This window comes from Gymnogyps californianus, chromosome Z, assembly GCF_018139145.2.
Source record: "Gymnogyps californianus isolate 813 chromosome Z, ASM1813914v2, whole genome shotgun sequence".
Taxonomy (NCBI): domain Eukaryota; kingdom Metazoa; phylum Chordata; class Aves; order Accipitriformes; family Cathartidae; genus Gymnogyps; species Gymnogyps californianus.
Window position 1 is genome coordinate 10346863 of NC_059500.1, and position 16032 is coordinate 10362894.

The 16032-nt window shown below is 47.1% G+C and overlaps 1 protein-coding gene across 1 annotated transcript in view; it reads right to left on the reverse strand.

Annotated features, from left to right (window-relative positions):
• The window catches only part of SNX30 (sorting nexin family member 30), a 51238-nt gene extending 35945 nt beyond the window's left edge, over nucleotides 1–15293 (reverse strand). Inside the window, exon 1 of the mRNA XM_050912818.1 lies at nucleotides 15028–15293. Within this exon, the coding sequence (XP_050768775.1) occupies nucleotides 15028–15189 (162 nt within the window). The 5' untranslated portion in view covers nucleotides 15190–15293. The remainder of the gene's footprint in view (nucleotides 1–15027) is intronic.
• Nucleotides 15294–16032: the final 739 nt, after the last annotated feature.

The window sequence follows — 16032 nt, forward strand, 5'->3', positions numbered from 1 at the left end:
TGCTATTTTCCATTTCCTAAACGGAAAACTAAAATGGTTTAGATGTAAATATTCCCAAGAACACTACAAAAGCTTGCATTAACTGGGCTTTCACAGATCTGTTCATAGCACTAGTTGTCTCATCCCAGCAAGTTTTGAAAGCAGGTATTTTTTGTTCATAGAGTTCTCCGCCACTGGTCTGTACAAGTCAGTTCTGCATAGAAAGAGAAAGCATCTTTCCATCCTCCAGTCCATCTAGATCAGTCCATCTATCACTGACAGCATAGTATCCTATTAGAAGATCTCACTGAGCATCTACATAGTGAAATCTCAGTTTGCACAAGACTTATCCAATACCAGCTGCAGACAAATACCTAAACTTCTCTTCAGATAGAGAAGACGGGAAGAAGAGGCATTTGCTTCTCCTTTATATATGTTCAGTTTCATTCTCTACCAGGCACGAGCATCATACTTTGTTTGCTGCAGGTCACCTTTGTTTCCCCTCACTTATCTGAGGTAGATACGAGATACTGCATGTCCCCTCCTCTTGTACTTGTCTTTGGGCAGCTACTTTAAGGCAAGAGTGACCGAAGTGGGGATCCAGACTGCACAGAAGGGAGAACGCTCTGGACACAGTACAGAAGGGAGGATAAGGCGGCAGTCTTGCTCTACAAGGTTCAAAAAAACCAAACAAAAACCCCAGTTAACAAACTCCAAAAACCCTATTCATTCCCAGGAGGAAGTACCACATTTCTACATTGATCCACAAACAAGACAGTCTGAAGTCGTAGTTTGACAAGAACTGCGAGAATGAACTTCTGAGGCTGGACCTACTCTCCTGGGAAAGGGTAAGTGGTTACATGTATATCAGGTCCTGACATCCTTCTCCAGTAATGGGAAGGAGAGTACCGTATGTGTGGGTGTACTCACAAGGAACAAGATTCTATCCTCAGAAGAGGTCAAAGTTCTCCACTATATTAATCACCTAGAATCAGACTGCAAGGTTGAGGCTGTTCTAAGAGCAATACAGACTAAGCTCAAATCAGAAGCAATTCTTCTTGCTCTTACCTGGAAATGCATCAGCAGAGGAGGGACAGTGCTGGGTGTTGAGGACACAAGCCCAGATTTTTGCTTCCTAGCCCTGGAGAGTATTATGCAGCAAGTCTGCGGGCCCTGCACCATTGGGCGGAAAGCCCCTAACTCTAATGGGGCATGCATACCACACCTGGCCCAAGCCTCACCTCTACAGTTCCAGCAGTACCACTTGGTATTCTGCCCATCTAACCAAAAAGCCACTACATAAAGGCTGGATCAATTTGCTCTCAGGATCTTTTAAATAGTGTCAGAGTACAGCATGCTGCCAAGCCATGAGTCTGATGACTTTGTTCTGGAGTTCATCACTCAAACTAGTGTTTCTGCTCTGTAGGTCACAGTTGCCTGGAGACAGACTCCTCAATATCCCTGAAAAAATAAGAATTTCAGATGCAGCAGCTGATCGTAATGGCATGCAGTTTGGTAGCAGTCAAAACCTGGGAGCATTCTTGTTTATAAAGGTATCATATTTGGAATAGTGTTTCCTTGCACTTTGGCTGGACAGAGAAACACTGTAACAAGCTTCACAGAGACACTACATGATTGACACAAACACTTTCCAAGCCTTCTCATGCAGGTCATGGGATTCCCACCTCTTTCCTGAGGCTAACAGCCAAGTTTTATAGGATGGATTATTTTACTTTGTGGTTTGTTTTCCCATAAGTCATCACAGTTAAGCTAGCCAGAGCAAGAATGCGGGCACAGAAGTGTTTCCTGCAAACAGCATTTTCAGCAAGACCAATAAGCCACCTCCTACTTCTGTGGCTGAAGTCTTCAGGGACTCAGCTACAATACGGCTCAGTTTCAGCCTTCCTGTGCAGGAGGGTAAAGGGAGGTGTCACAAGAATGTGTCAAGTACCACATCAGACCATCTGTTCATACAGTCTGGCTATATGTCTTCTCACAGAGTCCTTAAGAGGGTGGCCTCTTCTCCTAGTCTGGAAGGGGAACTGTGCAATATTACACTAAAGCTAAATGTGGTTCAGGTTACACTCTAAAAATGAGAATCATGAGCAGCATCTCACAGATGTCTTAACTGCTGTAAAAGAAGTCCTTCAGTATTAGTAATAAACCATGTTCCTGTGCTTTGTGCACAAAAGGTCAAAAGGCTATGGGGGCTGGGCATTTGGCAGGTGAAATAGATTGTTATTTGGAGCAGACATTAATTAGGCAAAATGTAAAGAGATAAGACATACTTTTGTCTTATTAACTCTCACTAACCTGACATGTACTTCCCCATATCCTCTGAACAGGAAGGAAAGTGCAAGGAGTAACTGGATGCTTGCTACGTCTTATAGCTCCCTTACTGTGGCAAAGTATTTTAAATGCAAAGAGGTATTTTAACACATCCACGGGATGAACCGTTCTCTTGGAAGAAATGGTCCCAGATCCAAGGTTAGCTTCTACATCTGTTTACAAAGCACTAGAGTCCTCACAGAAAGCTTTATCTACCTTCCTAAGCAAAAAGCCAGTCTGGCAACTGTCCAGCAAGATTTGTTCAGTTATGTTTAAGCTGTAGAAAGTAGTAGAAGAGCGCTTGTGACCTGAAGGAAAGCAAGAGAGTTTAACATTTGGGCAGACTTGGATTTGCATCCTTTAGCAGAGCTAAAGGTTCTTTCTTCCTTCTACAGTTCTCAGTAGAAGGTAATAGGCACCCACTCCACTCTTATCTTCAGAGCTCAAAGATCTCCACAAATGGCAGAAGCTAGACGTCTTCAGAAACATTTAGAAAAATGCAGACCTTTTCAGTCAAGTCTCCAGTTACTCTCCTCCACTATGTTAAGTTCCACGTCCATCTGCAAGGAGTTTGTTTCAAGAATATTGTTTGTCATAAGACCTGAATTATTATCAGAAGGGTTCTGCAGCTGTGTGCGCAGGAACATCATAACCCATTTTAACATGCTGAAGAGCACCTTGTTAATGAACAAGCCTAAACACACCCAGTGTTTTGTTTAAAGCTTCCTTTTCAGAACCTGAGCTCTGACCTTCTAAATAGCAAAGCAGCAGCCAGGATTCAGACTATGCGCAGGAAAACTTGAATCCAGCATATGACTAGGAGTCATTCCTAATCCAAGAAACTAGATTTGTATCTGATTACAGATGGAACAGTTTGTTAAGCTTGTCCAAACTAAACTGCTTTCTCCTAGAGACATACGGCTTTGTGTTAAAGCTCTGCCAGACATATTGTGCAGCAGTTTTTTCCTGTTCACGCTCTAGAAGTAGGTTTAGCTGCATCAGTTATCTAGGTATCCAGTATCACCAAAGTGCCAATTTGGCTGAGATGTTTGAGAGCAAACAGTAATATTTTTTACATGTGAACAGATACAAAGGATTGGGGAGAAGCACAGAGAAGAAACAGGAAGGAAAGAGATGACAGAGGGCTGGAAAGCACTGTAGTATCCTGGTGAATACTTTGTTTAAACAAGCAAGAATACACTTCCATATTGCACTACGATGAGGGTTTCCTCATGCTCACTGTTTTAGAAGAGTTGCATTAGCACTTCCCTACACAAGATCAGTGGAGGTTTCATGACAGCAAGTCAGACTGATGAGACATCACTGTGCAAGTAAAGGACACAGAGATATTCAAAGGGGAGAACTCATGTTTTCATCTCAAACCCTGGAACAGCTGGAGGAATGTGCTCTTGGAGGAGCTCTCAGAGTTAGTTTAACACAGGTGCAATTTAAGGGACAGCCCTCCATCACATTTTCTGATAAGCAAGACATTTAAAGGCATTTGCTCCCAGAGGGGTAAAATAAACAAAGTGCGTATGTGTTGGAAGGAGAAAAAGAAAAACCCAAAACAAAAAACCACACAGTATGACTGCTTCACTCCCTGCTTTAAGGGGAGCAAGTGAGGAAAAGCAGTCTTGCAGTATTTCCTCACAGTATGAAAAGTAGCTATAGAGACTGATGGAGGGAAGAAACAAGGCATGAGATCTATAGACTAATTAATCTATAGAAACACCCTTTATTTATGTGGCCTAGGCTCCGGACAGCCATTGTAGCACATACAGGTGTTTGGCACACATGGCTTCAAGTGAACTACACTGATCCAGGAGCAAGCTAGTCAGCACACTGAAAGTCAGCATACAAATCCTGAAGAGGCCAAGCTGATCACTGGCAATAAACGGTATTGATTAAAATTTTCCAGGGATTTTCTCGGCTACAATCCAAAACACAGCTTCGTCTTGGCAGTATCCAAGATTTTCACTTACAACTTGCCTTATACTAGCATCTAAAAAGCTACAGCAAAGATGCCAGTTCTACCCAGATAAGCATCGTTTGAGTATTGTCTGGGGTAGTCTATCACTTATCATTTCCACATGTCAGCGCTTTCACCACTGAGCTAGTCGAAAGTAGCTGTTGCTAACACCATCTGCAGCACTGAGGGGGAAGAGGCTTCTCTGCCCTTGAGCAACACCTGCACTGCAGCATATTTCTTTCAAGGAACACATCACATCATTCAAGCTCACTGGAAAAGTGAGGCCAACTATGCAGACAGACTTTAAGACAGGTTTTTTTAATACCCTAAGAGGCCCTTCAGAAGGATACACCAAGTTCCATTCAAGCAGTGTAAGCCAACACTTTCCCATGAGGACAGGGCATTGAACCAGTGTAGTAACAGCTTTCCTGGCAGATGTGACACAGAGAAGCTTCACCCCTTGCTAGTATTTTGGTTTTGAGAGGCTACTAGCTACTCTCATCAGATATGCAGCATTAGGGTGGTTTAAAGGAGCTTGCTTTTTCAGGCTTAAATTCCACCTGAGGTTAGAGCACAGACTAAGAGTGAGAATCAGGATTAAAGCATGTGCTTCAGTGCTATAAGCCATCCCATCACCAATAACACTACAGACCACTGTAACAATTATTTTCCAAGACAGGGAGAGAGGTTGTCATCCTCACAGTAGGGTCTGCACTCCTTACTTTGCGGGTATCATCTAGAAGCAAGTAAAGACAGTTGCTATTTACATTTTGTTCATTTTCCTGGAGAGTACTACACATTTTTGTGATGTCTTTGCTCTTATACACTAGTGTAGTTCTCTTCAACCTAAGATACATAAAACTACAAAACTAAGTCCAGCAGAAGCCCATCTTTAGGGGTTAGAGACACCACCACTTTTGCTTCCTGAGTAACTTCTCACCTACTGCTTATTGCTTCATAGAAGCAGCAGTGTAGGAGCTCTTAATGCGGCTCTAAGACAGTGATGTTCTCCAAAGGAATTTATGCTTTGAGGACCACTCTAAATACAGCTCTTGGCTGAGCTCTTTCCTTGCCTGCTGTATGAATTTTGGATTATTGCCTTTATTTGTTTATTTTCAGAACAATTTCAGCTCATTTCACTAACTCATGTCACCTACATGCTTATTCAGACAGATATTTGTGATTTCTGTGAAATATCTGGTTGAGAATCAACGGTTTAGGCACTATAACATCATCTACAGCTGAAGGTAACACCTCTTTTTGCCCCCTGCTCCTCCCAATTTAGAAAATAAAACATGTGCCATAAATTCACCTGTCAACAAAAACCATTTAAGTTGGACTGGGATTGGGAATGCTAACTCATTAGAAGAGTTGCAGCTCACTGGATTTGTTTTCCATCTTCAGTTGGTCATTGCAGTATTGCTAGTAGCTACCCTGCTGTCAGTTATTGCCCTTAGTAACTTAAAAAGAAACAAGTCCCCCACAGTTTTTTGATAATTTACTAGGAGTAAATTCTTACTAAAAGTAAATTCACTCAGCTTTTATCTCAGGGTTGCAGCTGCCACCACCTCCAAGGTAGAGTTTGGAGCTTTCTGCCCCATTTCATCCTAGTGATGAGAGTAGTTTTCTGCAGCCACAAGAGCTTGGAGTCTCAGCTGCGCTGCAACCCAGGCTCAGTCAGTCAAATTAGCCACAGCTTAAAGAGTCAGTACAGCTCAGCATTTAGGATCTTGCTCAAGGTCGGCAGAGAACAAGCCTCAGTGAAGTTACTTCTGAGTAACATACACAAGATGAAATGCTGGGTTTAATTGGCATATTGTCTTCTGCACACTGAAGGCACATGCAAGTTGCAATCTCAAAGATGCAGTTCAGGTGTTGCAAGTAGATTTTCATGTAGCAGTACTGAGCTAAGTCTCACTGCACCGTAAGAGCTCCTGTCTTGTCTCCTGACCTACTTTACAGAAACTAGCCTCTCCACTCAGATAAGGAAGAGCGTGGCTAGTGTGACAGCCAGATGATCTGTTTGAGATACCACAAGAGTAGTCCACAATGCTAGAAGACACCAGGACAATAGTTTGCAGGTTAATCTAGGAACCGCTGTCTCCCAGATCACAGTGTGTCAATAGGAAAGCCTCTTTATCCTCTGCCCCTCCCATCATTAATTACAGGGACATGCTGCCTGAGGCTTATCACAAACCCCTGAGGCACCAATAGGAGAATGATGTGCCCACACAGCTGTAAAAAGAGAGCTTCTTAATCAATCTGTTTATTCCCTTCTCCCCATGAAAGAGCTCAGACAGCATCCAGCAACTTGGGTAGGTTTGAGGCCTTCCAGCACAGGCAGCCCAGAGGATTCTTTCCGACCACCAAGCATAACTTTTTCCACCATGGCTGACAAGTTATTGCCAAGACTCACCCTTCTGAAACCCAGCTGAAGAACCAAGTTCCTCTACGTACATTTTGAGTATCTGTTTTCAATAGTCTGTGTCATTAAGTATGAAGTAATCCTGTTGAAAAGATTATGAAAGCTGTGCAACACCGAATTCAACCTCAAAGTATACCCCTCCCTCCATTAAGTTGAAATAAGAACCACAAAGTAATAATACTGTTATACAGTAGAAGCTATGTTCAGTTTTACCAGATGGACAGATTAAAAACGTAATGGTACTAAGACAGTTATGCTGATGCAAGTGTTTGTCCCAAGTTAAGTGTTAGCTATCCTTCATCTTGTTCAGAAGAGATGGGAATTCCCAATTCCAGAGAAACTCACTGTACTGGGAAGTTGTGGATCATAAAGAGACCACCAAGTACAGTTTTACGACAGTACTATAGCACCTACATTATAAGATACCATTAAACACCCTTACCAATAAAACCCTATTTCTATAAATGAAGGCAAGTGTAAGCAAGCACACCAATGCATTGTTGTATGTGCTTCCACACCATCAAACTCCAGAGCAGCTACAAGCAAAAAGGAGGCAGGCACTCTACCTTTTCGGTAAGATACCATGGCATTAACCTATCCAAGTTATACCATGAGTTTGAGAGGTGAAACAGCTAAAGAAAGCAGTTCTAGCTACCACCATTATGAAAGATGGGAAACTGGATTCAGCCAGCAGCCTGGCTGTGGGTAGAGCACTGATGGCAAGCTGAAAGCCATGCTAGGTTTAAGAGTTCTTTTAACTAGAAGACTAGAAGAGTGCACACGCACACTATGCAACAGGAGAAGAGACAGCCGTTCCTTTAAACAAGACGACAACTAAGCTCAGCCTTTGAGAGCTGATGGACCACTTATGGAGCATGTGGCAGACAACTGCTTGTACCTAAAAGCTTCCTGGGCTAAGAATCATGGTTCAGCGATTTAACACACATCTACTATGCAATGTAACCTCCCCATTCAGTGCAGTGACTGGGGGAACAGAACCACAGGCTTTCTCAAGAGCCAGGGGAATAGCTTCATAAATAGGTGAATTCTGAAACAGTTAGGAGACAGTTCAACCAAACCAGCAATCCTACTGTCCAAGGTAGAAAACAACATTCCTGTGTCCTTCAAGCACTTCTTCCGCGTACAAGGACAGGGATTTACTGGAAGAAGCCTCACATTCACAGGTCCTTATGGATAACTTGAATCACAATGGTATTAGCTGGAGGGACAACACAGCAGAGGTGACATGGATCTACAAGGTTCCTGAATTGCATTAATGACAACTGCCTGACACAGGTAATTGATAAGCTGACAAGGGGAGATGCTTTGCAGAACTTTAGTCTTACAAATAAGAAGGAATTTGTCAGGGATGTGAAGGTAGCGGGCTCCTCAGCCACAGCAGCCATGAGCTGGTGGAGTCTGGGATCCCAAGAGGAGGGAGTAAAGCAAAGAGCAGGATCACAACCCCAGAGTTCCAGGGAGCAGACTTTGGCCTCTTCAGGGATCTGCTAAGAAGAAGGCACATGGCCCTGGAGAGGCATGCAGGAGAACTAGTTGATTTTGAAGGAACACCTCTCCAGCCCCAGAACTGGTCCATCCCAACAAGCAGGAAGTCAAGCAAAGGTGGCTGCAGACCTGCATGCATGAACACAGAGCTCCTGACTAAACTCAAATATAAAAAGGAAGCATAAAAAAGGCAGCAGCAGGCACAGTTGACCCAGGAGGAATACAGAGACACTGTCTGAGCATGCAGGCATGGGTTTAGTGCGATGGAGCTGAATCTGGCAAAGGATGAGAACAGCAACAAGAAAGGCTTCTACAGGTACATCAGCAGCAAAATGAAGAACAAGGAAAATGCAGTCCTGATGGTGTAGCGGACCTGATGACAAACGACACAGGTAAGGCCAAGGTACTTGGTGCTTTCTTTGCCTCAGTATTGAGATGACCAGCCTTCAGGAATCCCAGACCCCTGAGCCCCGTGGGAAACTCTGGAACAAGGCAAACTCACTATCAGTGGGGGAGGACCAGGTTGGGGAGCATTTCAACAAACTGGACAGATGTAAACCCATGACGAGATGGACTCAAAAGTGCTGAGGGAGCTAGATGATGCCACTGTAATGCCACTTTCAATTATCTTATCCTTATTATGGTGCTGAGGGGAGGTTCCTGAGGACTGGAAGAAACCAAGTGTCACTCCTGTCTTCAAGAAGGTAGATACAGGAAACTACAGGCCAGTCAGCCTCACCTCAATCCCTAGAAAGGTGATCAAGCAACTATTGGAAATCATTTCCAAACACACGAAGGACATGATGATGAGAACTCAGCATGGACTTAAGGCATGTCATGCTTAACCAACCCAACACCTGCTATGAAGATATGACTAGCCTGGTGTACAAGAGGAGAGCTTTAATGTGGTTGATCTCAACTTTAAGAGGGCTTTCAACACTGTCTCCCATAACATCCTCCTAGACAAGCTGATGAGGTACAAGCTAGGCAGACATACAGCGAAGTGGACTGAAAACTGGCTGAACTGCTGGGCTCAAAGGGTTGTGGTCCCACAAATTCCAACTGGAGAGGGCAGTCATTAGCACAGTACACCAGCAGACAGTAATAGGGCCACTGCTGTTTAACACCTTCATTAATGACCTAACTGATGGGACAGGGAACATCCTCAGCAAGTGTGCTGAGGGTACAGAACTGGGTAGAGTGCTTGATACATCACATAGCTGTGCTGTCATTCACAGGGACCTCAACAGGCTGGAGAAATGGGCTGACAGGTACCTCATAAAATTCAACATGAGGAAATGCAAAGTCCTGCACCTGGCAGGAATAACCCCATGTAGCAGTGGGTGCTGGGAGCTGACTGGTTGAAAAGCAGCTTGGCAGAAGGAAAGGGAAAAAAACCCACCCACAAAAAAAATCCCACACCACAGATCCCGCTGGAAAAGTTGACCATGAGCCAACAATATGCCTCATGGCAAAGAAGGCCAACAAAGGAGAGGAGAATGCTCAGGGGATCTTACCAATATGGATAAATACCTGATGGGAGTGTGTACAGAAGGTGATGACAGACTCTTCTCAGTGGATGCAACAACAGAACAAGAGACAACAGGCACAAATTGAAATAGTGGAAGTTTCACTTAAATGTGAGAAAGAAGTTTTACTTTGCGGGTGACTGGATGCAGGAACAGATTGCCCAGAGACACATTAAAAAATCAATTTCACAGCGTCCTGGGCAGCCTGCTGTAGCCAACCCTGCTCTGAGCCAAGAGGTTGGACTACAAGATATCCAGAGGTGCCTCCCAGCCTCAACTTCTCTGGGATTGTCAGTTTTGTATTCCTGTACATTGGAACTGAGAGCAACTCATCCATCTGACATTGTTTCACAAGTTCACCAACTTCAGTTTCTGACTTTCTGTAGTCCTCAGTCTCTCCCAAGACTGAGAATTTACCTCCAGCTTGCTTTAAGAACAATACATGGTGCTGGTCTAACAGTTCTCATTTACTCAGAGAAGGAAGAGGTTTGTAGAAGTTCAGGCAGATCTATTTTAAGCTTTCAGATTATACTGCAAACTGGTTTCATCTGTGGGTGGACGAAGTTAAGAGCAATAATTATAAACTAGCAACCAAGGAGGCTGGAAGTAGAGCTCCAGACTCGGTATATTTTTTCTTGGATAGCTGCCAGGCTCCCTTCCAGAATATGAGTGCTAAGTAACAGCACTCCAGCAAACACACCAAGTATTTATACTTGATCAGGTGCTAATACAGGCCTAGGGGTTCACCAGGGTGGTAGCCTGGAAGTAGATGAGCAGGGGGTCATACGCAAGCAATAGTTTTCAGTTAGTAATGAGAAGTTTGCAGTAGCAGTTTTAACATCCATCTCCATGAATTAGCCAATTCAAGCTATACATTCATTGCAAGCCTGGTATTCCACATCAGCTCTGCTTGACATACTTACTACCTGTAAAACAGCCTTGAAGCTCACTTCAGCTGTCTAGCATTAACAGAGCCAAACAAAAGACATGCGCATCTTCAAAGAAGAAAAGCTGAACAGGTTACAGGTAGTCAGAGATGTCTGAAAGAGGACAAGGGAGTCTGAGCCCTAGGACAGGTGAGATATGAAAGCTTTTGGAGTGATAGGCAAGAAACCAGTACTGGGAGTCAGGACCCCATCAGATACCTGCCAGTCTCAAGGCAAACCATAGCAAGAACAGCGAACCTCACCCTATTAGGAAGATACTCTCACAACGCAAGTCTAGAGGGATTACAAGGACCACAGCTAGAGGACAGTGGTAGTAAGCCATACAGAACACTATTTCTAATTTTGCACAGCCTAGCACTTCCAACACTTAGCAGCATGCTATTAAAGCTGCACAGCCTCAGTGGGGCTGCATCCTGCGTCTTACTACAGTTCTACAACCATTTGGGTAAAATCACACAGTAGAATACCATCTACTTCTCACCTCTGCTCTGAACCTAGTAGCCCATTAATAATGCCTTTCTCCTCAGCGTCAAAGTGTTCGTCCTGGTGCACAGAGCAGATTCACTACAGAAAGTGACAAACTAGTGGAGTCAAGTAGTCACATGAAAGCAGAACTTCCGTTTTTTTTTTAAAGGAAAAAAGGGAGAGAAATTCACAGTGACACTTCGCCATTTGTCTCACCTTCCTCTGCAGAGGATCTGCTCTGAAAAGCAGATCTCAATTAGCTTGCAGGCCTTTCAAAAGCTCTGTAAGAGAGCAAGAACTCAGTTTTACAGTTAACTCTGCAATGGACCCTGCCATGCATCCTGAGGGATTGTTTCCTCCTGCATGTTTCCCTCTCACCTGATATCAAAAAAAAAAACCAAACCAAAAAATGGGGGGTCAATACAGCTTAGGTTCCGCTTTAGCCATCTCCTCATTTGCAGGTTAGCAAGGGTAAAGAGAGAATAAGCTCAAAAAAGCTGATGGTGGTCAGGTATCAGAACAAACAATGTTTTACGCAGTTAGACTTCAGAGGAACAGAAAGATCTTTATAGAAAGATCTGGCCAATACAGAAATTCTTCAGAGACAAGAATCTACAACTCAAGTGTTTCATGTTTGCTGCAGAATCACTGTGAAAGCCAAGTACTTAGCCAGAAATGTTCATTTCATTTAAGAGGTTAGATGCTGCTCAGAAGTCAAGATTTCTTGGCTCCTAGAACAGCGGTCTCCTACAAGTCAGGATGAAGACGCTATTTCAGACAACGCAAGCTCTGCAGCCCTCTTCATAAGATTCAGAAAACATGGGACTAGTCTACTTAGAGGGCCTCAGAACCACAGAAGCCACAGAAAACAGCACAGAAGGTTTTCCTTCCCTTTCCCATGACCTACTGCTCTAGTAGCATTAGCCACTGTTCTCAAACAGCAACCAAAGGTTTATGAGACTTCAAAGTTAGACGGGGTCTAAGCTACTAGATTACTCCCATGTTTGAATCAAAAACCAACAGGAGACACAGGCCGTGTTCCTGTCCTCCAGGTTCCTCTGACTCAGGATAAAGTAGTGTTCTTACTCAGTGGCTCCAAAAAAGCAAGGAAAGCATGCTTTAAAGAATGCAAAGCAGTGATGGCACAGGTTCAACCACTTCAGGCTGCACATCTGTGGCAGTGGAAACTGAAGCACTGCTTTATGGGCAGACAACTTCCCTTCTGCACTTTCTCCCCTCAGAGGCTTTCAGTCTTAGGTACTTTTATCTTGCGGCAGTGTTTAGGAAGTATTTGCTCAGAGAAGGTAAGAAGCAGCCAGAAAAAGCAAGTTATCCAGTTCACGCTGATGGGTCAGCCATTGCCACTATTCCTCTGCCACAGGGATGTCCTAGTACAGGCCTGGTTATGGACAGTGGTCCTTACAGAAGCTTACCGACTCAGAGCCACTTTGAAGCCCGAGACTTCAACCCAGACTTCTCCTTCAGTGCCAATCTCCACAAGACTCTCCAGAAAGGCCCTTGGAAAGGCCAAGGGAGCGCACAGCTCCTATTCAAGAACCAATAAAGAACAGCTGCAGAGCTTTAAGCCTGAGTCAGACTTGAATACTGACCTCCCTCTGTTACCCAACTATTGGAGCTACCCACACATTGTTAGCTGATCAGTGAGCCAGCCTTTCAAGAGATTCATGGCCCACCACCAGAGATTAAGACCAAGAAACATACTAACCACCTAAAAGGCGGTTTTACCTATTTAGTTCCACTTACCATACTCGCTCCCTAGACTACTCAATACACAGTGCAAGCAGTTGAAGTTTACTATTGCCTTAAAATTAGGAACACCTGTTTGATCACTGAAGTTTTTCCTGAGGTGGGAAAGAAGTAAACTTATTTTTTTCTTGCCAATGCATCAGGTATTAAGCAGAAGGGACATCCCTCACACAGCAGAGCTGTTGGACTCCTTCCATTAGAAGGATAAGACGTTTGGCTTTTTCTGCTAATTCAGCTAGAAGGAAAAAAAAGAATGCTGCTCTCTTCCTACTGGAAATCCTTTTATTCTGCAAGCCTCCTTACCCTAGTGCCATTTCCAGGTCAACCACAGAACTGCTCTCAAGTCTAAAAATCACTTACCTCGGCCCCTTTTTGCTCTCCCCTTCAGAGTACTCCTGTGCTGCCAAGTGCCTTGAACAGGACAGTACTACATACAGGTACTAGAAGAGGGACTTCACCTGTGTTGCTGGTGGAAAAACTGGGCAAGAACCTTCCTACTGATGAGAAGTTAGCTGACCACAGCCTGAGGCTAGAGAGGTACTTCTGCTCCTAGGTTATCAGGGATGCTGATACACTTCTCAGACACCTCAAAGCAGTACAACAGAGGAGCTTGCTTGTGCTCCAAAAGCAAAAAAGCTCTTTAATACAGCTGAGGAAAGAAGTTATAGGGTGTGAGCTACTCCTCAGAACACAGCTTCTCACCAGCTACACAGCAGTGTGGATGGACAATGCTAACAGAGCAAGTGCACTCCTGAGCTGTGAGAAGACCCATGACAGCAGCTGCCAACTCCTATTGCTACAGGTTGATCAGACAGCAACCTAGTTACACGAGTAAATCCAATCTATCACAGACAAAAAAACACCACAATTCGTACTCCCACCTTACTCACATACCCCCTTCTCTCAGAGGGCCATCAACTCTTTGGTAAGTTTCTTAGATGAAGGCATACGTTCCCAAAGGGAAGGTAAGCCTGGCTTCTCACTTGAGCAACAGTGGGCAAATGTTCAAGGAGAGGGCTCCTTACATGGGCAGGAACAAGTGCTGAATCTGTACAGCACAGTTACAGGGCAAAAGAAGGTGACACATGGAAGAAGCCAGACTACCTTGACTCATTCCCCTAGAGCATGGGAGTGTATCGGACCAGATACTGCTGGCAGCTCCAAGGTTTTGGAGGCTAACAGATCTGTCCTGCCCAGAAGCAGCTCCACGTTCCCCAGGACAACAGCCATAGGAAGCACTTCTTGCCACCAGCAGCTCTGTAACATCTTGTAACGCACACCAGCTAGCCCAGAACTGTTTATTATAAAGTTTCAAACCAATCTCACCCCTTGCAATCCTTGCTCCCAGGAAATCCTACCTTAACACATTTCAGGAAGTCTGCCCACAGTGAGATTAAGTCCTTGCACGAGTAGTTAAGGTTATCAGCAGTGCTGTGCTGCCACTATTGCTTTCACACTCAGGAATTACTACATCCAAGGCCCACTTTACAAAGCCTGCTAGTGTCCTGTGGACACATGCCACAGCTAGGGAAGGGAAAGCAGGCACAGATATTCCTGCTACAGCATCCTTTCCCTATTACACCGCCGTGAAGAAGCGAGCAGGAGCTCAGCTCTGGAAAGGACAATCACAGACAAGTCGATGGCAAGCTCAGTGGTAAGGAAACAACGGCAGCTCCAAGCCTTCCCCGTGAGGGCTACAGGAAGGAGACGGCGAGGGAGTTGCAGCAATTCCTGAAGCATTCAGACCCATCTGTAGAGGGTATGAGCCACAGGAAGATACGATCAGTAAAATCTTGCCTCTCGCAGCCACTCCGGTGAGAGTGCGAGCACCGGTGTCCCAGCTGGTCCCTCGCAGGGAGAGGCACGGTACCTGCAGCCCCCACACCGGGTGCCTTCTCCCCCCGGGCAGCCCCGGGCTCTTGCAACGGATGTCAGCAGCGCCCAGGGCTTCTGCCCCGCGGGGAGCCAGGGACGCAGCCGGGGAAGGGGACGTGGCGGGGAAACACACACAGCCCTTCTCCCTCCTCTCCACGCTCCCCTTCAAAAGCAGAGACACCACCACCACCACCACCACCCCCCCGAAATGCCGCGCCCCCCTTCCCCGAGCCGTACCTTGTCGGCGATGCTGCGGGGCAGGAGCAGGTCGGGGCTGGGGGTGAGCGCCGGCCCCATCTCCTCGCTGCTGGACGTGGCGAGGGGATGCGGCATCTCCCGCAGCGACTTGGGCCCGGAGGACGGGAGAGGCTTGGGGGCGCCCGCCGCGCCGCCCGACATCGCGCCGGGGCCGGGTAGCGACCGAAGGAAGGAGGGAGCGGAGGCCGCGCCGCCTCGGCGGGGAGCTGCGGGGCCGCGGCCGGAGCCTGCCCGCCGCCACCGCGCTACGAGGAGGAGGCGGAGGCGGAGGAGGCGGAGGCCGACGAGGATGAGGAGGAGGAGCGAGAGCAGCGCCTGCCCGCGCCGCCGCCGCCCGCCCCTTTACAAAGCACCATCCGCGCCACCTGCCTCCCCCGCCCCGCGCCGCGCGGCGGCGGCCGCCCAGCTGCCCGCCCCGCCCGCGCCTGCCCCGGGCCACGAGCGGAAGGCGCGGGGCCGCCCCCCCCCCCGGCGGCAGCGGGCGGGGCGGGCGGCGGGCGCAGGCCCCGCCCCGGCAGGCCCCGGCGGGGCGGGGTGGGGGGGTCGCCGGTGGCCGGTGGCCGGTGCCAGCCGCCGCCCGGGCGGGCCGCTCGGCGGCGGGCGGGGGAGGCCGCGCGGTCCGCGAAGCCCCCGGGAAGGGCGGGGCGGGGCGGCCGGGCGCTGCCGCCCGCGCCCTGCCATCGGGCGGCCCCGACGGTGACCCGCCGGCTGCAGCGCGAACGCCGGTGTCGAAGAGCGGTTAAACGCCGGAACAGCAAACCAACTGCTCGGCTTCAGCTTGCCGACCTCAAACCGTCCGCGCGTTCGAAGGGCAACTCTGCAAAAACCGCGGGTCTCCGTGCGGGACGGGGAGCCCGTGTCGGTCGCGATATGGGCACGACGCGGGCGCAAGGGGTAGTCGGGCTGAGGAGGCGCCTGCTCCGGTCCCACCGGCCAGGCCGACCCACCCCGCCGGGCGTGGGGACCTCGTGTTTACAACGGGCT